Source organism: Salvelinus namaycush, chromosome 15, assembly GCF_016432855.1.
Source record: "Salvelinus namaycush isolate Seneca chromosome 15, SaNama_1.0, whole genome shotgun sequence".
Lineage (NCBI taxonomy): Eukaryota > Metazoa > Chordata > Actinopteri > Salmoniformes > Salmonidae > Salvelinus > Salvelinus namaycush.
In genome coordinates, this window is record NC_052321.1 from 21,355,985 (window position 1) to 21,378,638 (window position 22,654).

Below are 22,654 nucleotides of genomic sequence, written 5' to 3' on the forward strand. Positions count from 1 at the left end.
TGTGTCCAAACTGTTGACTGGTTCTGTACATCTACTAATACATATTTGGTAATGGATGAGGGTTTCTGTGATATCGTACTTAGCGAGGACTGGAGTGGAGATGAACTCAGAAGATGATGACTGTCATGAGGAGACAGATAAAGGAGGGAAGTGTACAGTAGATAGTCTAGAAAAAGGCTAGTTAAAGGAGAGTCTAGTTGAGGGGAAGTCTGAAGGGGGAGACGCCCCTCACCCCTGACCCCTGTCCCAGTCCTCTCAAAGGCGAGTCTGGGCCTCAGGGATATAGATCTCGATGCTGTCTGCTCTCTCTGACACTGAGTTCTGACGGAAGGAAGCTGCACGCTTGGCCGCCATCAGCCTCCTGCGTGCCTCCTGGCGGTGGCGGTCTGGAAGATCCAGGGATTTCTCCCGCGTCACGCCTCTCTTCCCGATCATGGACTTCTTTGGTACGGCAGGTGGTAACTGGACACATGAAGAAAGAGAGACGAACTAGACCAAAATCTGAACTGTATCAAAAACTATTCTGTAATTCAACATGTATAAGCAGTAGTTGACATATCATCCATTTGAGTGATTAGAAATAAATCAGCATAGTTAAGCACCATGTCAATGACACCCAGTGGTATAAATCAGCATAGTTAAGCACCATGTCAAAGACACCCTGTGGTGCTTAACTTCTTAACTTCTTTTCAACCCAGCCCCTATTGAATGCACAGTGGGATATGGATGAGTTTGCACTTCCTACGGCTTCCACTAGATGTCAACAGTCTGTAGAACCTTGTCTGATGCCTCTACTGTGAAGTGGGGCGGAAGGAGACAGGAATTAGTCAGGTCTACCATGACCTGACCATGCTCTGACCATGCACGTTCACATGAGAGGGAGCTCTGTTCCATCGCACATCTGAAGTGAATGTACTTCTCCAGTTGGAACATTATTCAAGATTTATGTTAAAAACATTCTAAAGATTGATTCAATACATTGTTTGACATGTTTCTACTGACTGTTACGACACTTTTTGACATTTCGTCTGCTTTTAGTGAATGCGCTTCCTGACTTTGGATTTGTTTACCAAACACGCTAACAAAAATAGCTATTTGGACATAAATTATGGACATTACCGAACAAAACGAACATTTCTTGTGGAAGTGGGAGTCCTGGGAGTGCATTCCGACGAAGATCAGCAAAGGTAAGTGAAGATTTATAATGCTTTTTATGAGTTTTGTTGACTGCACAATTTGGCGGGTAACTGTATGGCTTCCTTTTGTGGCTGAACGCTGTTCTCAGATTATTGAATATTGTGCTTTTGCCGTAAAGCTTTTGAAATCTGACACAGCGGTTGCATAAAGAACAAGTGTATCTTTAATTCTATGTAAAACATGTATCTTTCATCAAAGTTTATGATGAGTATTTATGTTATTTGACGTGGCTCTCTGCAATTTCTCCGGATATTTTGGAGGCATTTCTGAACATGGCGCCAATGTAAACTGAGGTTTTTGGATATAAATATGAACTTAATCGAACAAAACATATATGTATTGTGTAACATGGAGTCCTATGAGTGTCATCTGATGAAGATCATCAAAAGGTTAGTGATTCATTTTATCTCTATTTCTGCTTTTTGTGACTCCTGTCTTTGGCTGGAAAAATGGCTGTGTTTTTCTGTGATTTTGCGGTGACCTAACATAATAGTTTGTGGTGCTTTCGCTGTAAAGCCTATTTGAAATCGGACACTTTGGTGGGATTAACAACAAGATTACCTTTAAAATGGTATAAGATACATGTATGTTTGAGGAATTTTAATTATGAGATTTCTGTTTGTTTGAATTTGGCGCCCTGCACTTTCACTGGCTGTTGTCATATCGATCTCGTTAACGGGATTGCAGCCATAAGAAGCATTTGACCTCACATAACGAAGAGCACCACTCCATACTTCTACAATGTGGCTCTGAGTAATCTCACATCTCTCTCTAATAAGGCTCTGACTGTGTGATATGTAGCTGTATCTGTTTCCATAGAAATACAATGACTCTAATTCTGTGTCTGTGTCTCACCAGTCATTGAGAATACCCACTATAGACAACAGAATAAGAATAGATTGTATTCTCTATACCTCAGTGCTACCCACCTTCTTCTCAGGGCTCTTCTCTATGGGCCTCCAGTCGTTGTTCTTTATCTGCTGCAGCTTGTCAAACTTGGTGGTGACGTCATCGATGGACAGCTGCAGGAGGTCCCAGAATCCAGCCAGGTCCTGAGAGGTGGGGCGGGGCATGGCACTGGGGTCCTGCAAGGGGTTATAGATGACCACATCAGTGCCTGAATTACAGATACTTTAGGCCTGAGACCGAGATCATATTCTATGTTCACTTTAAAAACAGTGTAGTTAGACTGTAAGTTATTTATTGCACTTCTGATAACTTCCACTAGATGTCCTTATCAGAACTCCAACAGCAGAAAACAGCAAGGATTTATGGTATATTTAAAATAATAATAAAACAGTTTCAGCAAAGTCATGGTAGCAGGAAGGTCAAACTTAAAAAATACAATAATTTCATTTTTTTCTCCAATTGTCATCTCATGGATAGACTATTGGACTTGGAGGACACTTCATTATAATGAGCCACAACAAAATGTGATCCATGGCAATCTCTCCTAACCCCCATGAGGATGGGAAATCATGAAGAGGGCTCACATTTCATTCACTGCCAGTCAGTCTTATTCATCACATCACATCGACCAAAGTCCCAATCAGCTGGAGCTCCAGTGTCTCAGACACACTATTGACACCACAGACGATACTAGTGAGACTATAGCCTAAATCTCCAACTCTGTTATGAAGTTAAGAGTTGAGAAATAAGATCCATAGCATCCCATTGGACCCCGGCTTACCATCTCCCCCCATTAATTCAGTGACTTGATGTGCTCCATATATTGGATAGCTGGAGGGCACAACAATATCAAAGCCAACTGTCTGGGGGAGTTTCAGACTGCTGCATTCTGAATGTAGATCTAAATATATAGGCTCTGAAGTAAAGGTTTGGGTCACTCTTTGAATTACAATGAAGTTAATAAAGTGGAAGGTCTCAGAAAGGAAAAAGAGTAAGCAATACTTAATAAGTGTTCAGAACTACATGTGTCGTACATGGTAAATGGTAATTGCACGTTATTAATACAATAGCTTAGGCCACTGTCACTATAAAGTGGTGCAAAGAGCTACAGTACACATGTACATACATACAGTACACATGTACATACATACAGTACCAGGCAAAGCTTTAGTAGTTCTATAATTCATAAAGTATGCGGCTGCCGTATTGATAGATTGCACCTCCGTCACTCGGTTGCGTCATGACATTGTTATGAACGTTCTTAATAAGCCATCCTCCATCGGCGGCGCCATAGTGGTGCCCTAAAGTGGTGATTAGCCCAGTCATTCTGGACGGAGGCTAACTACTATTTTGTCTAAATTACACTATAGTGCCTGGAAATATGATTACATTGCTAAAGTAGTCAAATACTTAGTAGAAACAACTTTGCCAGCATTATCATGTCATCAAATTTACTTTAGACAAATGACAATGTTGTCATTAGCTAGCAAAGTTCGTAAAAAATTGCTAGCAATGGTAACATTAGCCAGCTAAAATCCAGTGGCCTCCCCTCAAGCTTAGCTAGCTAGCTAATGTTATACTGCATCTAAAGTCAATCTTGTAACATCAAAATTATGACAAAAGGCTTCCTACTAATTATTTGCCTCTTTTTGAATGTCATTTTATTTCCAAGCCACTGTAATGCACTTTTTATGAGTCTGCGCTTGTCTTTGGAAGCTTGTTCAAGTTAGGCTTAAGTTATCCAGGAGAGAAAAGGGGGAAATACAAATAAAGCACAATTAGACATCTCTGTCACGTTCCTGACCTGTTTTCTGTTGTTTGGTATGTGTTTAATTGGTCAGGGCGTGAGTTTTGGGTGGGTAGTCTATGTTATGTGTTTTCTATGTTGGGTTAATGGGTTGCCTGGTATGGCTCTCAATTAGAGGCAGGTGTTTGGCGTTTCCTCTGATTGAGAGTCATATTAAGGTAGGTTGTTTCACATTGTTTGTTGTGGGTGGTTGTCTTCCGTGTCAGTGTATGTTCGCACCACACGGGACTGTTTCGTTGTCGTTAGTATATGTAGTCTGTTCCTGTTCGTGCGTTCTTCATGTTTTATGTAAGTTCTCTCGTTCAGGTCTGTCTACGTTGTTTTGTAAAATTATCAAGTGTTCTTCGTGTGTTTAGTTTCGTCTTGTTAATAAAGTTCATTATGTCATCATACCTCGCTGCAAATTGGTCTTCCGATCCCTCTCTCCTCTCCTCGTCTGAGGAGGAGGAAGATGACGACTATCGTTACAATCTCCTTAAGCCTCTTATTTGCCAGATGCCACTTCTTGAAATAGACTCAAATCCATGTTCTGAAAGTCTATGCAGTATTATTTGGAAAATGTCTATCTGGGAAACAGAGGCAGAAAAACTCTATATAAAAGACTAGTTCAAACTAAATAATCCCCTGTGCACTTTTCAGTATTTTCTGAATGCTGCCATTTCTGCTGCATATGGCAAAAAATAGCAGTACAATTTGTCCAGACCGGCTTAATCTCAAATCTTGGCTATTTGGCTGAGATCAATACAGAGGAGTAAGAATAGAGGTAAACCAATATGAAGAGATAGTGGACTGCGTAGATAGTTCTTAATTTAAAGGAGGGTCGTCTCAGTATTCTAGTCAGAGCTGTGAATGCGTCATTGGTGACACGGAAATTCACAGTCTCTTATTGTTCACCTCAAGATGCTGTCATCTCAGAAGTACTAGATTTCTTATTTTGTATTTTTCCACACTCAATGGCGAATTCAATAGTTTCTGACCTGTTGGGCTTGGGACTATAATTTGTTTTTCACTAGGACAATGACCCAAAACACAACTCCAGGCTGTGTAAAGGCTATTTTACCAACAAGGAGAGTGATGGAGTGCTGCATCAGATGACCTGGCCTCCACAATCCCTCGACCTCAACCAAATTGAGATGGTTTGGGAGGAGTTGGACCGCAAAGTGAAGGAAAAGCAGCCAACAAGTGCTCAGCATATGTGGGAACTCCTTCAAGACTGTTGGAAAAGTATTCCAGGTGAAGCTGGTTGAGAGAATGCCAAGAGTGTGCAAAGCTGTCATCAAGGCAAAGGGTGGCTATTTGAAGAATTGATTTGTTTAACACTTTTTTGGTTACTACATGATTCCATATGTGTTATTTCATAGTGTTGATGTCTTTCCCTATTATTCTACAATGTAGAAATGTGGCTTGTCACCGAAAACACTCACAAACTTTTACAGACGCACAATCGAGAGCATCCTGTCGGGCTGTATCACCGCCTGGTACGGCAACTGCTCCGCCCACAACCGTAAGGCTCTCCAGAGGGTAGTGGAGGCAAACTACCTGCCCTCCAGGACACCTACACCACCCGATGTCACAGGAAGGCCAAAAAGATCATCAAGGACAACAACCACCCGAGCCTCTGCCTGTTCACCCCACTATCATCCAGAAGGCGAGGTCAGTACAGGTGCATCAAAGCTGGGACCGAGAGACTGAAAAACAGCTTCTATCTCAAGGCCATCAAACTGTTAAACAGCCATCACTAACATTGAGTGGCTGCTGCCAACATACTGACTCAAACCTCTAGCCTAATAATAAAACATTGGATGTAATAAATGTATCACTAGTCACTTCAAACAATGTCACTTTATATAATGTTTATATACCATCATTACTCATCTCATATGTATATACTGTACTCTATACCATCTACTGCATCTTGCCTATGCCGCACGGCCATCGCTTATCCAAATATTTATATGTGCATAATCTTATTCATTCCTTTACACTTGGGTGTATAAGGTAGTTGTTGTGAAATTGTTAGATTACTTGTTAGATATTACTGCACGGTCGGAACTAGAAGCACAAGCATTTCGCTACACTCACATTAACATCTGCTAACCATATGTATGTGACCAATAAAATTTGATTTGATTTGATCCCATCTGGTTTGCGGTTAGTGGGATTATGATTTGTTTTCAACAGGACAATAACCCAACACAACTCTAAGCTGTGTAAGGGCTATTTGACCAACAAGGAGAGTGATGGAGTGCTGCATCAGATGACCTGGCCTCCACAATCACCTGACCTCAACCCAATTGAGATCGTTTGGGATTAATTGGACCGCAGAGTGAAGGAAAAGCAGCCAACAAGTGCTCAGCATATGTGGGAACTCCTTCAAGACTGTTGGAAAAGCATTCCAGGTGAAGCTGGTTGAGAGAATGCCAAGAGTGTGCAAAGCTGTCATCAAGGCAAAGGGTGGCTATTTGAAGAATCTCAAATATAAAATACATTTAGATTTGTTTAACACTTTTTTGGTTACTACATGATTCCATATGTGTTATTTCATAGTTGTGATGTCTTCATTATTATTCTACAAGGTATAACATAGCAAAAATAAAGAAAACCCTTGAACGAGTAGGTGTTCTTAAACTTTTGACCGGTATTGTATTTATTTTAACACACACTCACAAACTGTATGTACACAGACACACACAATGTTTCAATGACTTTACTCACCAGGTTCTGCTGACAAAGCCAGTATAACTGCTGGAATTTCTGAGACATAAGGAGCTGAGCACTGCCCACCGCACTCCTGATTTTACCTAGGACTGAAAGACAGAAAATCAACTCATCATCTGTTACCTAAAAGTCTTGCGAGTCTCTATGGAAGAAAATGTTTCCTAATTGACTGTACATTCTGACTCCTATCCCACTCACTATCCTCAGAGAGGTCGTTCTCCTCCGCCTCTGCCTCCATCTCTTTACAGCATCCCTCCATCCTCTTGGTCTCTGCGTGGAGCAGCTGCATGAACCAGCTTCCATCCCTCCGCAAGGCGGGGGACACCCGGCCCGACTCTCCAGACGATGCTGCGGGCTCCCTGGGAGAGGGGGGCTCTAGCTGCCAGGTGGTCTCGCTGGAGGTCTGCTGGGGGCTGGGGGGCTCCGTGGGTGTCCGGTAGTCCTCCCGGTAGCTGAAGATGCCCTGGGTGCGGACGGTGCGAACTCCGTACTGGGTAGGCGTGCTGGGCTCAGAGTGCCCCCCTAGGAAGCCCCCTCCAAACTGTAGGCCCTTGTCCTCCATGGTGGGAAACCCCTCCATCTCCATGTCAGCCTGAACGGAGGCTGTTACACTGTTGGAGCGCTTCAACCTGCCCTGCCCTCTGAGACACACAGATTAGGGAAAGCAAACATTCAGGCTAACAAGGGATATTGTAAACTAACACACACAGAGAGAAAGATGAAAGGCTGGTGGTGACTTTGGTAATGACACACTGGGCCAGGCCTGTAGTAAAGCCATTGTTACAGAAATGGGATAAGAAAAGGAATGTATGAAAAACAACATTTTACCTTTTGTCTTCTTCTACTTGGATCCCCACAGAATGGTATTCCCTCGATCCTTTGGTTTCTGACTCCGAGTCGGTGGCTGCTTCCACCTAATGCAACACAATAAAACAGCAACAGTGTTCTCATTATGACCACTCCCAGACGTCCGTGGGGTTATTGGTCCCGTGCTGTGCCTCCTCAACTGTAAGCGGCCTGTCAGAACATAACTACAGTGTGATTTACAGAGGCAGAGAACTCAACCAAACACAACTAGTTCTTCAACACCCTCAGCACACAACACAGTGATTTATACCAACAACAAGCAGCCGTTTTGGAGATACACAGGGACGGTAGTAAAAAAACTAAAAAACATTACAAAAACTAATTAGGGTGTGGAGAGGTGTGATCATGTGTAGTGTGCCTGGGGTGGTGTGTAACAGACTGACAGACATGTCTTTGTTAGTGTTCATTGAAGCATGGTACTGGGTGGATGGTGCTGGCCAGGGATGGTAGAGACTGATCCCTGTTTGTCCTGAGAGTTGCTGATCCTGATTGAATGGCACTAGCAGCACTGATCCTCTACTTCCTTTATGGACTTTCTGTCTGTCTGTCTGTCTGTCTGTCTGTCTGTCTGTCTGTCTGTCTGTCTGTCTGTCTGTCTGTCTGTCTGTCTGTCTGTCTGTCTGTCTGTCTGTCTGTCTGTCTGTCTGTCTGTCTGTCTGTCTGTCTGTCTGTCTGTCTGTCTGTCTGTCTGTCTGTCTGTCTGTCTGTCTGTCTGTCTGTCTGTCTGTCTGTCTGTCTGTCTGTCTGTCTGTCTGTCTCGCACACTCTCTCTCTCTTTGCCCCTCTCTCTCTCTGCCATTCTCTCTCTTTGCCTCTCTCTCTCTCTTTTTGTCTGTCGCTCTCTCTCCCTCTTTCTCTGTCTCTCTCTCTCTTTATCTATCTCACACATGGTCCATGGGCACCCTGTCTATCTCTTTTTTTCTAATCCGATCTTTCTCCATGAACTTGTTTCACACACAAAAACATGTATCCTGTGACTGTTCGAGTCAGAAAGAAAACATTGTACTGTCAACAAAACTTTTACAGTGCAGTTGCATATAGCCTACAGTCTGCAGGGACTAGTAATATCTGGGAGGTAGAAGTGTGTGGTGTGTGTGGTAGCTCGATTTAGTCCTTGTGACGCCCACTGACATGCTGTCTCTCTGTTGAGTAATACAAGTGTGAGACCAGCAGACCTCTAATTTTAAACTTTATTATTAACAGGGTAATTTGAACATCTATTCACCCATATTTGAATCCTCCTCCGCTCTGAGAGACCACACAGTGGAATCCAGCTGAAGCAGGCAGAGTCCTGATAGAACGTCTGTCTGCCTGTCTGTCTGTCTGAGAGCCTTAAAAGCTCCAAACTCACATGAATAACTTTTTAGCTTTAAGTGGTTTGCAATGAACAGAGAATTGTGCATATGTCTAGTAAAATGTCAAGCTTGCTACATTGCAGAGTAGCCTGGTACAAACAGTGACATTTTTGGAGGGACACTTTTCTATTCAGGCAGCGAGCACTCTGAATCCTCCTTTTCTTTCCCAGAAAGGTAATCAGTGGTGAGTCGCTACTGGTCCAGGTGACCTCCATTACTTTCTGCTAAAGGCACAAAGCAAAATCCACCTCAGAGAGACAGAATGGGCTGCTGCTCTATGATGGATGAGGAGGGGAGAGATTTAGGGGAGCCTGGGAAATGTTCAAAGTGTGCTGGCAGAGACAGAAAAAATAAGCAACACCTGGTTTGGTGAACACACACACAACGCTACGCACACACACACACGCATACACAGCTCAGGTGTGGAAACCTTGGAAACTGTAGGCATCAGCATATGGAGATTAAGGCAGGTAGTAAGTTACAGTAGGTAGGTAGTGAGAGTAAGATCCTGCTACATTATCCATTCTTACGCTGTCCTAATATCGACGCCGCACACTATAAATGCCCCCAGAACGTAAGGCGTCAAAACTCAAACACTGCGCCCAAACGATTAAGGATTAAGATTGTGGTCATTTCTGAGTATAGGGGTGAAAGGTCAAACTATGGGCCAATCAATAGGGTTGTAGGCTTCAGTACCAGAGGTGAATTTTACTGAACTGCACATGCCTAGGAGGTCTGTGACGATGCAGGTGAATTTAAACTGATCTTACCACACTGGCCGAATACTAGCTGCACAGTTTAAAGGGAAACTTTGTAGGAGGTTTTGCTGCATTTTGGTGTTGCATGCGGCACGTCTGGTATGTTTCAATAAATGTAGACATTCACACTGCCAGCCATTACTAATCGAAAGTGCTTCTGTATTTTACACACATCATTGGATCCAATTTGAAAACCAATGTAATTCAGGCCTTCCTGCCTCTCCTTCTCCATTACCCCCTGTCTCTCTCTTCCTTCTCTGTCTTTCTCTCTGTCACCCACCATACCCTCTCTTCCTTATCTCTCTTTCTCTCTGTCACCCACCATACCCTCTCTTCCTTCTCTCTCTTTCTCTCTGTCACCCACCATACCCTCTCTTCCTTCTCTGTCACCCACCATACCCTCTCTTCCTTATCTCTCTTTCTCTCTGTCACCCACCACACCCTCTCTTCCTTCTCTCTCTTTCTCTCTGTCACCCACCATACCCTCTCTTCCTTATCTCTCTTTCTCTCTGTCACCCACCATACCCTCTCTTCCTTCTCTCTCTTTCTCTCTGTCACCCACCATACCCTCTCTTCCTTCTCTCTCTTTCTCTCTGTCACCCACCATACCCTCTCTTCCTTCTCTCTCTTTCTCTCTGTCACCCACCATACCCTCTCTTCCTTCTCTCTCTTTCTCTCTGTCACCCACCATACCCTCTCTTCCTTCTCTGTCACCCACCATACCCTCTCTTCCTTCTCTCTCTTTCTCTCTGTCACCAACCATACCCTCTCTTCCTTCTCTGTCACCCACCATACCCTCTCTTCCTTCTCTCTCTTCCTCTCTGTCACCCACCATACCCTCTCTTCCTTCTCTCTCTTTCTCTCTGTCACCCACCATACCCTCTCTTCCTTCTCTGTCACCCACCATACCCTCTCTTCCTTCTCTCTCTTTCTCTCTGTCACCCACCATACCCTCTCTTCCTTATCTCTCTTTCTCTCTGTCACCCACCATACCCTCTCTTCCTTATCTCTCTTTCTCTCTGTCACCCACCATACCCTCTCTTCCTTCTCTGTCACCCACCATACCCTCTCTTCCTTCTCTGTCACCCACCATACCCTCTCTTCCTTCTCTCTCTTTCTCTCTGTCACCCACCATACCCTCTCTTCCTTATCTCTCTTTCTCTCTGTCACCCACCATACCCTCTCTTCCTTATCTCTCTTTCTCTCTGTCACCCACCATACCCTCTCTTCCTTCTCTGTCACCAACCATACCCTCTCTTCCTTCTCTGTCACCCACCATACCCTCTCTTCCTTTTCTCTCTTCCTCTCTGTCACCCACCATACCCTCTCTTCCTTATCTCTCTTTCTCTCTGTCACCCACCATACCCTCTCTTCCTTCTCTGTCACCCACCATACCCTCTCTTCCTTCTCTCTCTTTCTCTCTGTCACCCACCATACCCTCTCTTCCTCTCTCTTTCTCTCTGTCACCCACCATACCCTCTCTTCCTTATCTCTCTTTCTCTCTGTCACCCACCATACCCTCTCTTCCTTCTCTGTCACCCACCATACCCTCTCTTCCTTCTCTCTCTTTCTCTCTGTCACCCACCATACCCTCTCTTCCTTCTCTGTCACCCACCATACCCTCTCTTCCTCATCTCTCTTTCTCTCTGTCACCCACCACACCCTCTCTTCCTTCTCTCTCTTTCTCTCTGTCACCCACCATACCCTCTCTTCCTTATCTCTCTTTCTCTCTGTCACCCACCATACCCTCTCTTCCTTCTCTCTCTTTCTCTCTGTCACCCACCATACCCTCTCTTCCTTATCTCTCTTTCTCTCTGTCACCCACCATACCCTCTCTTCCTTATCTCTCTTTCTCTCTGTCACCCACCATACCCTCTCTTCCTTCTCTGTCACCCACCATACCCTCTCTTCCTTCTCTCTCTTTCTCTCTGTCACCCACCATACCCTCTCTTCCTTCTCTGTCACCCACCATACCCTCTCTTCCTTATCTCTCTTTCTCTCTGTCACCCACCATACCCTCTCTTCCTTTTCTCTCTTCCTCTCTGTCACCCACCATACCCTCTCTTCCTTATCTCTCTTTCTCTCTGTCACCCACCATACCCTCTCTTCCTTCTCTGTCACCCACCATACCCTCTCTTCCTTCTCTCTTTCTCTCTGTCACCCACCATACCCTCTCTTCCTCTCTCTTTCTCTCTGTCACCCACCATACCCTCTCTTCCTTATCTCTCTTTCTCTCTGTCACCCACCATACCCTCTCTTCCTTCTCTGTCACCCACCATACCCTCTCTTCCTTCTCTCTCTTTCTCTCTGTCACCCACCATACCCTCTCTTCCTTCTCTGTCACCCACCATACCCTCTCTTCCTTATCTCTCTTTCTCTCTGTCACCCACCACACCCTCTCTTCCTTCTCTCTCTTTCTCTCTGTCACCCACCATACCCTCTCTTCCTTATCTCTCTTTCTCTCTGTCACCCACCATACCCTCTCTTCCTTCTCTCTCTTTCTCTCTGTCACCCACCATACCCTCTCTTCCTTCTCTCTCTTTCTCTCTGTCACCCACCATACCCTCTCTTCCTTCTCTCTCTTTCTCTCTGTCACCCACCATACCCTCTCTTCCTTCTCTGTCACCCACCATACCCTCTCTTCCTTCTCTCTCTTTCTCTCTGTCACCAACCATACCCTCTCTTCCTTCTCTGTCACCCACCATACCCTCTCTTCCTTCTCTCTCTTCCTCTCTGTCACCCACCATACCCTCTCTTCCTTCTCTCTCTTTCTCTCTGTCACCCACCATACCCTCTCTTCCTTCTCTGTCACCCACCATACCCTCTCTTCCTTATCTCTCTTTCTCTCTGTCACCCACCACACCCTCTCTTCCTTCTCTCTCTTTCTCTCTGTCACCCACCATACCCTCTCTTCCTTATCTCTCTTTCTCTCTGTCACCCACCATACCCTCTCTTCCTTCTCTCTCTTTCTCTCTGTCACCCACCATACCCTCTCTTCCTTATCTCTCTTTCTCTCTGTCACCCACCATACCCTCTCTTCCTTATCTCTCTTTCTCTCTGTCACCCACCATACCCTCTCTTCCTTCTCTGTCACCAACCATACCCTCTCTTCCTTCTCTGTCACCCACCATACCCTCTCTTCCTTTTCTCTCTTCCTCTCTGTCACCCACCATACCCTCTCTTCCTTATCTCTCTTTCTCTCTGTCACCCACCATACCCTCTCTTCCTTCTCTGTCACCCACCATACCCTCTCTTCCTTCTCTCTCTTTCTCTCTGTCACCCACCATACCCTCTCTTCCTCTCTCTTTCTCTCTGTCACCCACCATACCCTCTCTTCCTTATCTCTCTTTCTCTCTGTCACCCACCATACCCTCTCTTCCTTCTCTGTCACCCACCATACCCTCTCTTCCTTATCTCTCTTTCTCTCTGTCACCCACCATACCCTCTCTTCCTTCTGTCACCCACCATACCCTCTCTTCCTTCTCTCTCTTTCTCTCTGTCACCCACCATACCCTCTCTTCCTTCTCTGTCACCCACCATACCCTCTCTTCCTTCTCTCTCTTTCTCTCTGTCACCCACCATACCCTCTCTTCCTTCTCTGTCACCCACCATACCCTCTCTTCCTTCTCTCTCTTTCTCTCTGTCACCCACCATACCCTCTCTTCCTTCTCTCTCTTTCTCTCTGTCACCCACCATACCCTCTCTTTCTTCTCTGTCACATTTACATTACATTTAAGTCATTTAGCAGACGCTCTTATCCAGAGCGACTTACAAATTGGTGCATTCACCTTATGATATCCAGTGGAACAACCACTTTACAATAGTGCATCTAAATCTTTTAAGGGGGGGGGGTTAGAAGGATTACTTTATCCTATCCTAGGTATTCCTTAAAGAGGTGGGGTTTCAGGTGTCTCCGGAAGGTGGTGATTGACTCCGCTGACCTGGCGTCGTGAGGGAGTTTGTTCCACCATTGGGGTGCCAGAGCAGCGAACAGTTTTGACTGGGCTGAGCGGGAACTGTACTTCCTCAGAGGTAGGGAGGCGAGCAGGCCAGAGGTGGATGAACGCAGTGCCTTTGTTTGGGTGTAGGGCCTGATCAGAGCCTGAAGGTACGGAGGTGCCGTTCCCCTCACAGCTCCGTAGGCAAGCACCATGGTCTTGTAGCGGATGCGAGCTTCAACTGGAAGCCAGTGGAGAGAGCGGAGGAGCGGGGTGACGTGAGAGAACTTGGGAAGGTTGAACACCAGACGGGCTGCGGCGTTCTGGATGAGTTGTAGGGGTTTAATGGCACAGGCAGGGAGCCCAGCCAACAGCGAGTTGCAGTAATCCAGACGGGAGATGACAAGTGCCTGGATTAGGACCTGCGCCGCTTCCTGTGTGAGGCAGGGTCGTACTCTGCGAATGTTGTAGAGCATGAACCTACAGGAACGGGTCACCGCCTGTCACCCACCGCCTGTCACCGCCTGTCACCCACCATACCCTCTCTTCCTTCTCTCTCTTTCTCTCTGTCACCCACCATACCCTCTCTTCCTTCTCTGTCACCCACCATACCCTCTCTTCCTTCTCTCTCTTTCTCTCTGTCACCCACCATACCCTCTCTTCCTTCTCTGTCACCCACCATACCCTCTCTTCCTTCTCTCTTTTTCTCTCTGTCACCCACCATACCCTCTCTTCCTTCTCTGTCACCCACCATACCCTCTCTTCCTTCTCTCTTTCTCTCTGTCACCCACCATACCCTCTCTTCCTTCTCTCTCTTTCTCTCTGTCACCCACCATACCCTCTCTTCCTTCTCTGTCACCCACCATACCCTCTCTTCCTTCTTTCTCTCTGTCACCCACCATACCCTCTCTTCCTTCTCTGTCACCCACCATAACCTCTCTTCCTTCTCTGTCACCCACCATACCCTCTCTTCCTTCTCTCTCTTTCTCTCTGTCACCCACCATACCCTCTCTTCCTTCTCTGTCACCCACCATACCCTCTCTTCCTTCTCTCTCTTTCTCTCTGTCACCCACCATACCCTCTCTTCCTTTTCTCTCTTCCTCTCTCTGTCACCCACCATACCCTCTCTTCCTTCTCTGTCACCCACCATACCCTCTCTTCCTTCTCTCTCTTTCTCTCTGTCACCCACCATACCCTCTCTTCCTTCTCTCTCTTTCTCTCTGTCACCCACCATACCCTCTCTTCCTTCTCTGTCACCCACCATACCCTCTCTTCCTTCTCTCTCTTTCTCTCTGTCACCCACCATACCCTCTCTTCCTTTTCTCTCTTCCTCTCTCTCACCCACCATACCCTCTCTTCCTTCTCTGTCACCCACCATACCCTCTCTTCCTTCTCTCTCTTTCTCTCTGTCACCCACCATACCCTCTCTTCCTTCTCTCTCTTTCTCTCTGTCACCCACCATACCCTCTCTTCCTTCTCTGTCACCCACCACACCCTCTCTTCCTTCTCTCTCTTTCTCTCTGTCACCCACCATACCCTCTCTTCCTTCTCTCTCTTTCTCTCTGTCACCTACCATACCCTCTCTTCCTTCTCTGTCACCCACCATACCCTCTCTTCCTTCTCTCTCTTTCTCTCTGTCACCCACCATACCCTCTCTTCCTTCTCTCTCTTTCTCTCTGTCACCCAACATACCCTCTTTTCCTTCTCTCTCTTTCTCTCTGTCACTCCCCCAGACCCTCTTTTCCTTCTCTCTCTTTCTCTCTGTCACCCACCATACCCTCTCTTCCTTCTCTGTCACCCACCATACCCTCTCTTCCTTCTCTCTCTTTCTCTCTGTCACCTACCATACCCTCTCTTCCTCTCTCTTTCTCTCTGTCACCCACCATACCCTCTCTTCCTTCTCTCTCTTTCTCTCTGTCACCCACCATACCCTCTCTTCCTTCTCTGTCACCCACCATACCCTCTCTTCCTTCTCTCTTTTTCTCTCTGTCACCCACCATACCCTCTCTGTCACCCACCATACCCTCTCTTCCTTCTCTTTCTTTCTCTCTGTCACCCACCATACCCTCTCTTCCTTCTCTCTCTTTCTCTCTGTCACCCACCATACCCTCTCTTCCTTCTCTGTCACCCACCATACCCTCTCTTCCTTCTTTCTCTCTGTCACCCACCATACCCTCTCTTCCTTCTCTGTCACCCACCATAACCTCTCTTCCTTCTCTGTCACCCACCATACCCTCTCTTCCTTCTCTCTCTTTCTCTCTGTCACCCACCATACCCTCTCTTCCTTCTCTGTCACCCACCATACCCTCTCTTCCTTCTCTCTCTTTCTCTCTGTCACCCACCATACCCTCTCTTCCTTTTCTCTCTTCCTCTCTCTGTCACCCACCATACCCTCTCTTCCTTCTCTGTCACCCACCATACCCTCTCTTCCTTCTCTCTCTTTCTCTCTGTCACCCACCATACCCTCTCTTCCTTCTCTCTCTTTCTCTCTGTCACCCACCATACCCTCTCTTCCTTCTCTGTCACCCACCATACCCTCTCTTCCTTCTCTCTCTTTCTCTCTGTCACCCACCATACCCTCTCTTCCTTTTCTCTCTTCCTCTCTCTCACCCACCATACCCTCTCTTCCTTCTCTGTCACCCACCATACCCTCTCTTCCTTCTCTCTCTTTCTCTCTGTCACCCACCATACCCTCTCTTCCTTCTCTCTCTTTCTCTCTGTCACCCACCACACCCTCTCTTCCTTCTCTGTCACCCACCACACCCTCTCTTCCTTCTCTCTCTTTCTCTCTGTCACCCACCATACCCTCTCTTCCTTCTCTCTCTTTCTCTCTGTCACCTACCATACCCTCTCTTCCTTCTCTGTCACCCACCATACCCTCTCTTCCTTCTCTCTCTTTCTCTCTGTCACCCACCATACCCTCTCTTCCTTCTCTCTCTTTCTCTCTGTCACCCAACATACCCTCTTTTCCTTCTCTCTCTTTCTCTCTGTCACTCCCCCAGACCCTCTTTTCCTTCTCTCTCTTTCTCTCTGTCACCCACCATACCCTCTCTTCCTTCTCTGTCACCCACCATACCCTCTCTTCCTTCTCTCTCTTTCTCTCTGTCACCTACCATACCCTCTCTTCCTCTCTCTTTCTCTCTGTCACCCACCATACCCTCTCTTCCTTCTCTCTCTTTCTCTCTGTCACCCCACCATACCCTCTCTTCCTTCTCTCTCTTTCTCTCTGTCACCCACCATACCCTCTCTTCCTTCTCTCTCTTTCTCTCTGTCACTCCCCCAGACCCTCTTTTCCTTCTCTCTCTTTCTCTCTGTCACCCACCATACCCTCTCTTCCTTCTCTGTCACCCACCATACCCTCTCTTCCTTCTCTCTCTTTCTCTCTGTCACCTACCATACCCTCTCTTCCTTATCTCTCTTTCTCTCTGTCACCCACCATACCCTCTCTTCCTTCTCTCTCCTTCTGCCTACTCTCCCCAGCAATTATATCTATTATTCTGTATCTGCATCTGATTAGGAGTGTGGTGAATCAGGGGTCCGTTAGTGAGCAGATTTGGGGAGACGGCGGGTAGTGTGATTGGGTAGCGTGGCATGCAACACAGCAAGGCACCACGCTGAGCGGCACGGCATTCAGCTCAGCTATTTAAAATCTTCATTCATCACCCAGGATGGGCTGCCTGATCATCTCTGAGGGACTGAGACTCACCTGTCTCCACAAACAAACCCTGCCTGGGGGGAGAGAGAGGGAGGAGAGGAGGGAGAGATAGAGAGAAACAGAGAGAGAAAGAGAGAAGGAGAGAGAGGGAGAGATAGAGAGAAACAGAGAGAAAGAGAGAAGGAGAGAGAGTGAGAGGGAAAGAAAGAAAGAAAGAATGGGCAAAGAGACAAGTGGAGATAGATAGTTGAGAAAGGAGAGAGAGGAGAATGAGAAAAGAAGAGAGGGAATAGAAAGAGGTGAAAGACAGGAGGATAGAAGAGGGTGACCATTGAGAGTAATTTGATTTGATTTGATTTATTAGGACGATGCTATTAGACAATGCCATTGGCGACAGCTAGTCTTACTAGAGTCTGACACAACGAAAAAGACATCACAGACAAAATACTTAACAATTTACATACATTGAAAACAATAACATGTAGTGTGCGTGTGTGTCCATCTATCAGTTACATGTACATGTCAGTACATATAGTACACACAACAAGCAGGTCAGATAGGGGAGAGGCATTGTGCCGTGAGGTGTTGCTTTATTTGTTTTCTGAAACCAGGTTTGCTGTTCACTTGCTCAATATAAGATGGAAGGGAGTTCCATGCTCTCATGGCTCTGTATAATACAGTATGTTTACTTGAAATTGTTCTGTCCCTAGGGAGTGTGAAAAGACCCCTGGTGGCATGTCTGGTGGGGTAAGTGTGTGTGGCAGTGCTGTGTGTAAGTTGAATATGCAAACAATTTGGAATTTTCAACACATGAATGTTTCTTACAGAAAGAAGTGATGCAGTCAGTCTCTCCTCAACTCTTAGCCAAGAGAGACTGACATGCATGGTATTTATATCAGCCCTCTGATTACAATGAAGAGCAAGGAGTGCCACTCTGTTCTAGGCCAGCTGCAGCTTAACTAGGTCTTTCCTTGCAGCACTGGACCACACGACTGGACAATAATCAAGATACGATAAAACTAGAGCCTGCAGGACCTGCAGTGTCAAAAAATCTGTGGTGTCAAAAAATCTTTATTATGGACAGACTTCTCCCGATCTTTACGACCATTGAATCAATATGTTTCGACCATAACAGTTTACAATCTAAGGTAACACCAAGTAATTTAGTCTCCTCAACGTGTTCAACAGCCACACCATTCATTGCCAGATTCAGCCGAGGTCTAGAACTTAGGGAATGATTTGTATCAAATACAATGCTTTTAGTTTTAGAGATGTTCAGGACCAGTTTATTACTGACCACCCATTTGAAAACGGACTGCAACTCTTTGCTAAGGGTTTCAGTGACTTCATTAGCTGTGGTTGCTAATGCGTATATGGATGAATCATCAGCATACATGGACACACATGCTTTGTTTAATGCCAGTGACAGGTCATTGGTAAAAATAGAAAAGAGTAGAGGGCCTAGAGAGCTGCCCTGCGGTACACCACACTTTATATGTTTGACATTAGAGAAGCTTCCATTAAAGAAAACCCTCTGAGTTCAATTAGATACATGTAGATAGCTCTGAATCCATGATAATCCCAGCCTATAGTGAGATAGGGAAGGAACGAGCTCACTGCACCATACACAAGCAGAACAACTCTAATATTCTTCTTTGATAAAAGGCTGTATGCAGTCTGAATTGGTGACTGCCGGTCTGTCTGTCTGTCTGTCTGTCTGTCTGTCTGTCTGTCTGTCTGTCTGTCTGTCTGTCTGTCTGTCTGTCTGTCTGTCTGTCTGTCTGTCTGTCTGTCTGTCTGTCTGTCTGTCTGTCTGTCTGTCTGTCTGTCTGTCTGTCTGTCTGTCTGTCTGTCTGTCTGTCTGTCTGTCTGTCTGTCTGTCTGTCTGTCTGTTTTATTCAGGGGAACTGTCAGGCCTGATGTCTGCAGACTGCAATGTGTGATGAAGCCCCTTTCTCCCAGGGTCACAGAGGGAAGATAGAATGAAAGAGAAAAGAGAGAGGGTAAGAGAGTGAAGAGAGAGAAAAGAGAGAGGAGAGAGAGGGAGAGGGGAGAGGGAGGGAGGGAGGAAGGGAGAGAGACCCATTCAGTAAAGCCCGATTCATGAGTTGAATTCTAATTAATGGATTGCAGTAGGATGACTCATTGGTTCTATTTTTAGACCTAGAGGAGAGACGGGTGTGCCGGAGCGGGATACATGAGCGTGCGACTTTATGAATGGGTGGGTGTGTGTGTGTGCAAAGAATTTTGTATACCCGTGTGTGTGTTTGTGTGTGTGTGCCACTCACCTGTATACCTATGGAGGAGCGTGGTGTTTTGAGGTACTCCTCAGCCTTGGACACCAGGATGGCTTTATCACAGGTCATCACTGAGCTATGACTGTCTGTGGACGGGTGTCTCTTCCCAGACATCACCCCTGCAGCCTCCATGGCTATAGTCACCGCCTTGGCACTGTCCAGACTGTCTGTGGAGTTATACAGGGACCGGCCCAGGCTCAGGCCCAGCGCGTCCCCCCACCCTCGAGGAGGTCTGCCCTCATGGTACGCATCCTGGGTGGATTCTGTGCTGCTCTGAGCCGTGACTGAGATGAGGGGCTTAGAGCCTACGGTGGAGCGAGGCGGGACCGGCGGAGGGGTCATCTTCTTGTAGTTGTTTGTGTACGTGACCTCTGATAGATAGAGGAATAGAGAAGGTCAACGTTAAAAGGAAGGTATATGATGTGGTAGTTGAAGTAGATGAGGTAGTGTAGGGCTATGCCGTTGACGATCAGAGAGCGGAGAGACCACCGAGAGGTATTCACTGTGGAGTGTTGACATTCTCCTTACATGTATTAGATGAGCAGGGGATTATAAAAATTATAATATCTTTCAAGTGCAAATGAGAATGTGACTACATAAATAACTGGGTTTGATGTGTCCTTTCCTTTAAAAAATAACTTTGACGGAGCAGCCTAATACTGTAACAGGCTATCAACTCAAACAGCTTGTCCATTTGAAGAACATCTAATGATCAAAGCCCACAGTGGTCTTGGCTCATCAGAACTCTTATAGAGAGAGGTTTTGTGCTATCCAGAATCCTTAGGATGTCCCTACCCCCTGGAAGTTGACATTTTAAATGGTTACGGTAAGGGTTAAGATTAGGGTTAGGTAAGACTTATGGTTAGGGTAGGGGTTAAGGTTATGGTTAGTGTTTATGGCAGGGACGTCCCAAGGATACCAGATACCACTGACCATATAGAAAGGGAAGGAGGAATACAGTACACTGAATTATACAGCAGGCCAGCATTTCTAACAAACTAGTATATTGTAGGGACTAATGGAGTTTTCAACGGTTTGCAATTATTTGTTACACAAACTTTATGCTCACTGAAAAATTCAAGCATGTCTTCTGGGCATCCAATTAAATAATTTATGAATGTATGTACTGACAGGGGCTAATTGATTTGTGTTCAGTCCCTTCAGTGAATTCTTCATCCTCTATTCCATTCTCCAGGAAATATTTCCACTGGGTTTCTCATTTGAAGAAAACTTATCCTCTTCGGACTACTTTAAAATGGACTAACAATGGCATTGGAGTATGAATTGGTTTTGAATATGCAGTCAATGCAGAATTTGTTCCTCCAACACCATGACCCTTAAGCAGTCCCCAGCAGCACCCAGGCTGGTTCTATAAATACCCTCTGCTGACATCCGCCCTGTAGAGCTCAGCATACTGCTCTAAGGCCTAATGACTCACTTTGTCCCCCATTCATAAATGATCTTCTCAAAGAGGTCACCAAGATGAGTCAGTAGAGAGAGAAAGAATAACAAAGAAGAGACAGAAAGATACAGACATTGAGAGAGAGAAAAAGCGAGATAAAGTATATATACAGTATATATACAGAGAGAGAAAGAGAGGGTGAGGGAGAAAAAAGAGAAAGAAAGCGAGAGAGAGGGAGAGAGGGAGAAAAATATAAATAAATCAATAAAGAGAGAGAGAGAGGGTAAGAGAGAGAGAGAAAGAAAGAAGGAAATAAAGTGAGAAGATTCAGCAGATGGACCCCCCCCATCTTGGCAGTGTTACTCAGCATTTAGCCTGTCCCCTCACGTCCCAGCCAACAGAAACCATAGCAACCATACCAGGCAAGACAGGTGGTTTTACTTAACCTTTAAATCAAACAATAACTATCCAGACAGAAAACCTGCTCCTTATCTCCATGACAACAACATGGACACCTTCTTGCTTGTTAGCAGTCATGTTTTCAAAAAATTTGACTTTTAAAAAGCAAAGTGTCTCCGGCCATATCATCATGATGATAAAAAATACTAAACAGTGCTTCGTTTACCAGGCTTTTAAGGATATCCCACTGGGCACAGACGTCAGTTCCATGTCTAGTTTTGATTTACAGTACCAGTCAAAAGTTTGGACGCACCTACTCATTCAAGGGGTTTTCTTTATTTTTACTATTTTCTACATTCTACATTGTACCTCCTAATACCACCCACCACTGCGACCTGTATGCTCTAGTCGGCTGGCCCTCGCTACATATTCGTCGCCAGACCCACTGGCTCCAGGTCATCTATAAGTCCATGCTAGGTAAAGCTCCGCCTTATCTCAGCTCACTGGTCACGATAACAACACCCACCCGTAGCATGCGCTCCAGCAGGTATATCTCACTGATCATCCCCAAAGCCAACACCTCATTTGGCCGCCTGTCCTTCCAGTTCTCTGCTGCCTGTGACTGGAACGAATTGCAAAAATCGCTGAAGTTGGAGACTTATATTTCCCTCACCAACTTTAAACATCTGCTATCTGAGCAGCTAACCGATCACTGCAGCTGTACATAGTCCATCTGTAAACAACCCATCCAATTTACCTACCTCATCCCCTTACTGTTTTTATTTATTTATTTTTCTGCTCTTTTGCACACCAGTATCTCTACTTGCTCATGATCATCTGATGATTTATCACTCCAGTGTTAATCTGCTAAATTGTAATTATTCGCTCCTATGGCCTATTTATTGCCTACCTCATGCCTTTTGCACACAATGTATATAGACTCATTTTGGTTTTTTTCCTACTGTGTTATTGACTTGTTTATTGTTTACTCCAATTAGTTACCAGCCTCAGAAATTGCAGCCCAAATTAATGCTTCAGAGTTCAAGTAACAGACACATCTCAACATCAACTGTTCAGAAGAGACTGCATGAATCAGGCCTTCATTGTTGAATTGCTGCAAAGAAACCACTACTAAAGGACACCAATAAGAAGAAGAGACTTGCTTGGGCCAACAAACACGAGCAATGGACATTAGACCGATGGAAATGTGTCCTTTGGTCTGATGAGTCCAAATGTGAGATTTTTGGTTCCAACCGCTGTGTCTTTGTGAGATGCAGAGTAGGTGAACAGATGATCTCCACATGTGTGGGTCCCACCGTGAAGCATGGAGGAGGAGGTGTGATGGTGTGGGG

At 45.7% G+C, this 22,654-nt stretch overlaps 1 protein-coding gene across 1 annotated transcript in view; it reads right to left on the minus strand.

Annotated features, from left to right (window-relative positions):
- Window positions 1-255: 255 nt before the first annotated feature.
- The window catches only part of LOC120059986 (disks large-associated protein 2-like), a 93,469-nt gene continuing 71,070 nt past the window's right edge, over window positions 256-22,654 (minus strand). Inside the window, 7 exon segments of the mRNA XM_039009064.1 lie at window positions 256-462; window positions 1,961-1,968; window positions 2,123-2,282; window positions 6,629-6,720; window positions 6,830-7,265; window positions 7,453-7,545; window positions 19,493-19,872. Coding sequence (XP_038864992.1) covers window positions 256-462; window positions 1,961-1,968; window positions 2,123-2,282; window positions 6,629-6,720; window positions 6,830-7,265; window positions 7,453-7,545; window positions 19,493-19,872 — 1,376 coding nt within the window.